Below are 8,590 nucleotides of genomic sequence, written 5' to 3'. Positions count from 1 at the left end.
AAGAGAAGAGGGGGGGGGAAGAGAAGAGGGAGGGGGGGAAGAGAAGAGGGAGGGGGGGAAGAGAAGAGGGAGGGGGGGGGAAGAGAAGAGGGAGGGGGGGGAAGAGAAGAGGGAGGGGGGGGGAAGAGAAGAGGGAGGGGGGGGAAGAGAAGAGGGAGGGGGGGGGAAGAGAAGAGGGAGGGGGGGGGAAGAGAAGAGGGAGGGGGGGGAAGAGAAGAGGGAGGGGGGGGGAAGAGAAGAGGGAGGGGGGGGGAAGAGAAGAGGGAGGGGGGGGGAAGAGAAGAGGGAGGGGGGGGGAAGAGAAGAGGGAGGGGGGGGGGGAAGAGAAGAGGGAGGGGGGGGGGGAAGAGAAGAGGGAGGGGGGGGGGGAAGAGAAGAGGGAGGGGGGGGGGGAAGAGAAGAGGGAGGGGGGGGGGGAAGAGAAGAGGGAGGGGGGGGAAGAGAAGAGGGAGGGGGGGGGGAAGAGAAGAGGGAGGGGGGGGGAAGAGAAGAGGGAGGGGGGGGGAAGAGAAGAGGGAGGGGGGGGGGAAGAGAAGAGGGAGGGGGGGGGGGAAGAGAAGAGGGAGGGGGGGGGGAAGAGAAGAGGGAGGGGGGGGGGGGAAGAGAAGAGGGAGGGGGGGGGGAAGAGAAGAGGGAGGGGGGGGGGAAGAGAAGAGGGAGGGGGGGGGGGAAGAGAAGAGGGAGGGGGGGGGGAAGAGAAGAGGGAGGGGGGGGGGGGGGAAGAGAAGAGGGAGGGGGGGGGGAAGAGAAGAGGGAGGGGGGGGGGAAGAGAAGAGGGAGGGGGGGGGGGGAAGAGAAGAGGGAGGGGGGGGGGAAGAGAAGAGGGAGGGGGGGGGAAGAGAAGAGGGAGGGGGGGGAAGAGAAGAGAGAGAAGGGAGAGAAGAGGGAGAAGGGAGAAGGGGAGGGGGAGGGGAGAAGGGGAGGGGGAGGGGGGAAAAGAGAGGGAAGAAAATATGTGCTACAGTGCAGTTACACAGGCAAGTGCACTCCAGTCTCAATTAGTTAACCATGTCTTTAATATAATAGGTGGTTGTTTGCTGGGGGGCTTGGAGGAGGAAGGGAGCAATCAATATCTTTAGTACACACGCACACAAAAACTGTTTCGTGAGTAGGAACCCATGCTGAGTCTCCCTTTCCCTAAACAAGTTGCATATGTCAATTAAAATACTACTGCTACTTGAGCATTGACAGACCTGGGGCCATCCTGCTTTGTATGGCTCAGTGCACACAACAAAAACTTACATTTATATAGCTCCTTTAATGTAGTGAAGCATCCCAAGGTGCTTTACAGGAATATTATAAATAAAATTGACACCGAGCCACACAAGTAGAAATGCGCAGATGTCCAAAACCTTGATCAGAGGTATGTTTTAAGGAGCATCTTTGAAGGAGGAAAGAAAGGTAGAGCGGCGAAGAGGTTTGGTAGGGAGTTCCAGAGGGGGCCTAAGCAACAGAAGGCACGGCCACCAATGGTTGATCGATTATAATCAGGGATGTTCAAGAGGGCAGAGTTAAAGGAGCGCAGACATTTCAAGGAGTTTGGGGCTAGAGGAGATTACAGAGAAATGGAGGAGCGAGGGATTTGAAAATAACGATGTGAATTTTGAAATCGAGGCATTGCTGAACCAGAAGCCAATGTAGCTCAGCGAGCACAGGAGTGATGGTTGAGCAGGATTTGGTGCCTGTTAGGGCACGGGCAGCCGAGTTTTGGGTCACCTCTAGTTTATGCAGGGTAGAATGTGGGAGGCCAGCCAGGTGTGCATTGGAATAGTCAAGTCTAGAGGGAACAAAGGCATGGATGAGGGCTTCAGCAGCAGATGAGCTGAGGCAAGGACAAAGACAGGTGATATTACTGAGGTGGAAATAGGCAGTCTTATTAATGTTGCAGATTTATGATCGAAAGCTAATTTCAAGGTCAAATATGATACCAAGGTTGCGAACAGTCTGGTTCAGCCTCAGACAGAAATTGGAGAGAGGGATGGAGTCAGTGGCTAGGGAACGGAGTGTGGGGCTAGGACCAAAAACAATGGCTTTGGTCTTCCCAATATTCAATTGGAAAAAATTTCTGCTCATCCAGAACTGGATGTTAGACAAGCAGTCAATTTATAGACTGTGGAGGGGACGAGCAAAGTGGTAGAGATATGGCCTCAATTTTCCCCGGTATTAGAGCCGTGTTTTTTTTGTTGAGTAGACTGCTTTTTCTGGCCTAACTTATCCCCCCGCGCATGCGCAGAAGGCCCGGCTCCTTTTTCCAGCGCAGACCACAGGCTCCACCCCCCGAGGCGATTGACCACGCTGCGCGGCTGCAGGTTACAGCCCAAACATCGGGGAAACTTCAGAGATTTTTTTCTGGTGCATTTATTTACCTAATTAAGTGGCGCAACTCTGGCAACACGCCAGAAAACGGGCTCTGGGAAAATTGAGCCCATAGAACTGGGTGTCATCAGCACACATGTGGAAACTGACACTGTTTCCAGATAATGTCACCAAGGGACAATGTGTAGATGAGAAATAGGAGGGGAGCAAGGCTAGATCCTTGGGGGACACTAGAGGTAATGATGTGGGGCGGGAAGAGAAGCGGTTGCAATTGATTATCTGGCTACGAATAGATAGACAAGAATGCAACCAGGCAAGTGCAGTCCCACCTAGCTGGATGACGGAGAGGCATTGGAGAAGGAGAGTGGTCAACCATGTCAAATGCTGCAGACAAGTCAAAATGGACACCTTAGCACCCTGTGGTCGTTTTTATAGCAAGTAAATTGAATCATAATTTATAGTTTTCTGAGAGTAATGCAATTCAATCCCCAAACATATGCAACAATCCCAGAACCCCATGTTAATAATGTGGAATTTGACCTATGTACAGTCACTGTTGAGTCATTGGCCCCGTCAATGGGTTATCAGTGAGCCCTATATTCAACTTTCACAAGAGGATAAGAAATGAATGATATGAAATATATGCAGTGTACTTCTGGAAAAGAGTCCCTGGTTTCATAAAAGTTAACCCTTAAATGGCTGACTACTTGAGTTGAGGGGAACTCAAATTCTCTTGAAGCACTGCATTATGAAGTTATGCTACAATGGGGGGGGGGGGGGGGAGGAAAAGAGAAGGGAAGGAGGAAGAAATCAATGCCCCTTCTACAGAGAATCATATTCTGTGACTGAGCACACATCCCAAAGCAACTATAAAAACTCAACCTGAAAAGTATGGCTTACTTTAGAACTCATGGATTGTGATAATTTGTAGAGACACAATATGCACAAGTACACTTCCGCCACTTATGACTGCACTGCGTGAAGGAAACTACATCTGCAGACATCCTCCCTCTGCCATAAAAGCATTTTACATTGACTTGCTTTAAGGAAAACTCAATCTGGCTCTCTAAATTATGTGTGGTAGATTTCAATATAAATAAATCATCTATAAGAGTACGGAGTCATTTTGCAGCAACATTAAAGGAAACTGCTACTAGTTGGCCACACCAGTATCCCTAAGCAAGTCAGGTAACATGAAACACTTAATGTAGGAAAGTCTGAATTTGCACTGAACATATCAATGCATCTCAAGTAGACATTGTGTTGACAAGAGTATTTTGATACAACTGTTGCGTGAGTAACGCAATTAATTAACATTTTATATGCATTACATACATTATTTAATTTCCAGCATATTGAAAAGTTCCCTTCAAAATGGAACAGGCCCCATGTAAAATAGGTCAGTGTATTGACTATAAACACAAGACAATACATCATTGTGCAAAGCAGTGTTAATTGTGTAAATTCTACCTCAAAAGTCAAGCTAAACTATGAAAAATCACAAATTTGGTAAATAAGATCAAAATGGGAAGAAATCTGAATTTAAGACACGTTTCTCCCCCCCACCACCAAATCAACACAAAGGAGTCTAAAAATGTGTGCTTAAACCTAATGAAAACATGGTATTCAAATAACAGCATCCTCATTCCAGTTAATTTTTTTTTAAACTCGTCCTTCAAATAGACAGACATTTACATTTCTAAACTGTTTCATGACTGCAAGACGAGAATCATGACTCAAAATTAAAATTAAGACTCAAAATATAAAGTTTATTAAAAAATCCTGATAGTTTTTCCACTGACTGAGGCAAGAGCCCCACATTGGGGTGAGGGGTCAAGAGAAAGGGGAAGGGGGCGAGGGCGGTCCGAGGGTGAGGGGGCGAGGGCGGTCCGAGGGTGAGGGGGCGACGGCGGTCCGAGGGTGAGGGGGCGACGGGAGAGAGGACGAGCCGAATTTCGCTCTCGCCGTGTTACCTTTGACGCTCTTCCTGTTGACATCAGCTCCTTTCTCCAGCAGGTACTTGGCGATCTCCCGGTGGCCCTTGTAGCAGGAGATCATGAGACACGTGTGGCCGTGCCTGTTGGCCACCTCCATATCGGCGCGGTGCTCGATCAGGTACCTGACGATGTCCAGGTGGCCGTCGAAGCAGGCGGCCCTCAGCGGGGTCGAGTTGGTCAGGGTGGTGTTGTTGACTGAAGCGCCGTGTTCCAGCAGCGACCTCACCACCGTCAGGTGGCCCGCGGCCGAGGCTGCCCACAGCGGCGGCGCCCCTTCGATCGTCTCGCCGTCGAAGTTGACCGACCCGCCGAGCTCCACGTCGGCGCCGCACTGCTCCAGCAAGTAAACCACCACGTCCAAGTGACCGTAACGGGCCGCCATCAGAAGCGCCGTGGCGCCGTTGGTCTTCTCGGCCGCCAACACCGACACTTCGCCCGGACTTTTGGCGGTCAGCAGCTTCTGCAGTAGCCGTAGCTTGCCGTCGCGGGCCGCGTTGAACATCGCCGTCTTAAAGTCCATGCTGAGCCCGAGCCGAGGCCGCGCCCGCGCGCTCTCCCCCGACCCCCTGGTGCTCAGAGTCCCCCTCCCCCGGGGCTCGGCTCGCGTCCCTCTCCTCTCTCCTTGCCTGTTACCTCGGGCTTATTTTATTTTGTTTGTCGCTGTTTTTCCTCTCCTGCTTATCGTTAATTTTTTTTAAAATAAATTACCGTCAAGTAAGCGAATGGCGTTCGACTGGTTGACGTTCGTTTCTTTCCACTTCCTCTCTTAATAGCTAACACCGACACGGATTTTTTTTAAAGTCAGCTCATAACGGAGGGGCAAATGCAAAGAGCCGTCAGCCTAACTTTATTAGCGGACGTTGAACTTTTCTTCAATTGAAAAGCGGCGCAGCCAATAATGGATGACGCCGCGGAAAGTGTGGTTTGGAAAGCGAACGCTGCCGATTATGACGGAGGGAGAGAGCCGGTTTCTATGGTATCAAAGAGCCAATAGGAAAGCGGGAGAGGTGTGGGGGCGGCGCTCTCGGGGTGAGGCCAGCTGTAAAGACCTTGCAACTCTAGGCATTTAAAAATGTGCCTGATTGGAAAGAAGTGTCATAGAAAATCGACGAAGTTGAGCGCCATCTAGGGTATAGTTCCGATAGAAAAACAAATGACTATACTTGGTCCAGTTTAATAAAACTTTTTTTAACTCCTTTGTCGCCAATTTTCTTCCCCTTTCCTATCATGATGCTCTGAAGTTGCTGACTTTTGCTTTTCAACCACCCAGTATCTCATCCAAGTGTACATTTCTTCTATTAATAAGAACATAAGAACATAAGAATTAGAAACAGGAGTAGGCCATCTAGCCCCTCGAGCCTGCTCCACCATTCAACAAGATTATGGCTGATCTGGCCGTGGACTCAGCTCCATTTACCCGTCTGCTCCCCATAACCCTTAATTCCCTTATTGGTTAAAAATCTATCTATCTGTGATTTGAATACATTCAATGAGCTAGCCTCAACTGCTTCCTTGAGCAGAGAATTCCACAGATTCACAACCCTCTGGGAGAAGAAATTCCTTCTCAACTTGGTTTTAAATTGGCTCCCCCGTATTTTGAGGCTGTGCCCCCTAGTTCTAGTCTCCCCGACCAGTGGAAACAACCTCTCTGCCTCTATCTTGTCTATCCCTTTCATTATTTTAAATGTTTCGATAAGATCACCCCTCATCCTTCTGAACTCCAATGAATAAAGACCCAGTCTACTCAATCTATCATCATAAGGTAACCGCCTCATCTCCGGAATCAGCCTAGTGAATCGTCTCTGTACCCCCTCCAAGGCTAGTATATCCTTCCTTAAGTAAGGTGACCAAAACTGCACGCAGTACTCCAGGTGCGGCCTCACCAATACCTATACAGTTGCAACAGGACCTCCCTGCTTTTGTACTCCATCCCTCTCGCAATGAAGGTCAACATTCCATTCGCCTTCCTGATTACCTGCTGCACCTGCAAACCAACTTTTTGGGAATTCATGCACAAGGACCCCCAGGTCCCTCTGCACCGCAGCATGTTGTAATTTCTCTCCATTCAAATAATATTCCCTTTTACTGTTTTTTTTGCAAGGTGGATGATCTCACATTTTCCGACATTGTATTCCATCTGCCAAACCTTAGCCTATTCGCTTAACCTATCTAAATCTCTTTGCAGCCTCTCTGTGTCCTCTGCACAACCCGCTTTCCCACTAATCTTTGTGTCATCTGCAAATTTTGTTACACTACACTCCGTCCCCTATTCCAGGTCATCTATGTATATTGTAAACAGTTGTGGTCCCAGCACCGATCCCTGTGGCACACCACTAACCACCGATTTCCAACCCGAAAAGGACCCATTTATCCCGACTCTCTGCTTTCTGTTAGGCAGCCAATTCTCGATCCATACTAATACATTTCCTCTGACTCTGCGTACCTTTATCTTCTGCAGTAACCTTTTGTGTGGCACCTTATCGAATGCCTTTTGGAAATCTAAATGCACCACATCCATCGGTACACCTCTATCCATCATGCTCGTTATATCCTCAAAGAATTCCAGTAAATTAGTAAAACATGATTTCCCCTTCATGAATCCATGCTGCGTCTGCATGATTGCACTATTCCTATCTAGATGTCCCGCTATTTCTTCCTTAATGATAGCTTCAAGCATTTTCCCCACTACAGATGTTAAACTAACCAGCCTATAGTTACCTGCCTTTTGTCTGCCCCCTTTTTTAAACAGAGGCGTTACATTAGCTGCTTTCCAATCCGCTGGTACCTCCCCAGAGTCCAGAGAATTTTGGGAGATTATAACGAATGCATCTGCTATAACTTCCGCCATCTCTTTTAATACCCTGGGATGCATTTCATCAGGACCAGGGGACTTGTCTACCTTGAATCCCATTAGCCTGTCCAGCACTACCCCCCTAGTGATAGTGATTGCCTCAAGGTCCTCCCTTCCCACATTCCCGTGAACAATGCAGCCTTTGATACTGTATCCTTCTCCAAGGCCTCTCCACCATCGTCTAGCTGGGTGGGACAGAACTCAGCTGACTCCATTCTTATCTATCTAATCGTAGCCAGAGAATCATCTGCAAAATCTTCTCTTCCCACCCGCATCTTTACCTCTGGTGTCCCCCAAGTACTAAATAGTGAATGTTGGAAAATTACCTTTATGGCCATCTGGATTCATGATGCACATGAAAACTCATCATGTTTATGAGCCTCCCAGCTACTGAGAAATCCACATACATTTGTAGGAATCCTCTCCAAAGTCCTTGAATGTGTTGTCACCTCCCAAATCTGTGCCCATCTTTCCTGCAACTCCATGCTTGAATTCCTCCAATCTGGTTTCCGCACCTGCCACAGTATCGAAACAGCTCTCATCAAAGTCACAAATGAAATCCTTTGTGACTGTGACAAAGGCAAACTACCCCTCATTGTCCTTGACTTGTCTGCAGCCTTTGACACGGTTGATCACTGTAAACTTCTCCAAGGCCTCTCCACCGTCGTCTAGCTGGGTGGGACAGCACTCAGCTGACTCCATTCTTATCTATCTAATCGTAGCCAGAGAATCATCTGCAAAAGCTTCTCTTCCCACCCGCATCTTTACCTCTGGTGTCCCCCAAGTATCTATCCATGGCCCCCACCTATTTCTCATCTACATGTTGCTCCTTGGCAACATCATCCGAAAACACAGCGTCAGTTTCCACATGTATGCTGATGACACCCAGCGCTACCTCACTACCTCTTCTCTCAACCCCTCCACAGTCTCTAAATTGTCAGACTACTTGTCTGATATCCAGTTCTGGATGAGCAGAAATTTTCTCTAATTGAATATTGAGAGGACTGAAGCCATTCCCTAGCCACTGACTCCATTCCTCTCCCCAACTTCTGTCTGAGACTGAACCACACTGTTCTCAACCTTGGTGTCATAATTGGGATTAGACTGGTTGGAAGGCGCAGATATAATGGTAAGTACTGCAGGGAATTGAATACGGCCAGGGTGATCTCCTGGACTAGTTTCAATCGCCTGGATGGGTCTGAGAGGAATTTTCCCAGATTTTTTCTCCCAAAATTGGCCTGGGTTTTTATCTGTTTTTTGCCTCTCCCAGGAGATCACATGGCTCCGGTTGGGGTGGAGTGTAGAATGTATCAGTATAAGGGGTGTCGCAGTTGTGTGAGACGGACTGGTTGGGCTGGGTGCTCTTTGCCTTTCCGTCATTGTTCATAGGTTTATATGTAACCTTTAGGGCTGCTGACCAAGGGCT

The 8,590-nt window shown here is 48.6% G+C and overlaps 1 protein-coding gene across 1 annotated transcript in view; it reads right to left on the bottom strand.

Annotated features, from left to right (window-relative positions):
* LOC139265942 (protein fem-1 homolog C-like) overlaps window positions 1-5,250 on the bottom strand; it is an 18,828-nt gene extending 13,578 nt beyond the window's left edge. Inside the window, exon 1 of the mRNA XM_070883562.1 lies at window positions 4,290-5,250. Coding sequence (XP_070739663.1) covers window positions 4,290-4,833 — 544 coding nt within the window. The 5' untranslated portion in view covers window positions 4,834-5,250. The remainder of the gene's footprint in view (window positions 1-4,289) is intronic.
* Between the last annotated feature and the right edge of the window lie 3,340 nt (window positions 5,251-8,590).

Source organism: Pristiophorus japonicus, chromosome 1, assembly GCF_044704955.1.
Source record: "Pristiophorus japonicus isolate sPriJap1 chromosome 1, sPriJap1.hap1, whole genome shotgun sequence".
Classification (NCBI taxonomy): Eukaryota; Metazoa; Chordata; class Chondrichthyes; family Pristiophoridae; genus Pristiophorus; species Pristiophorus japonicus.
This window is presented reverse-complemented; position numbering and strand designations above follow the sequence as displayed.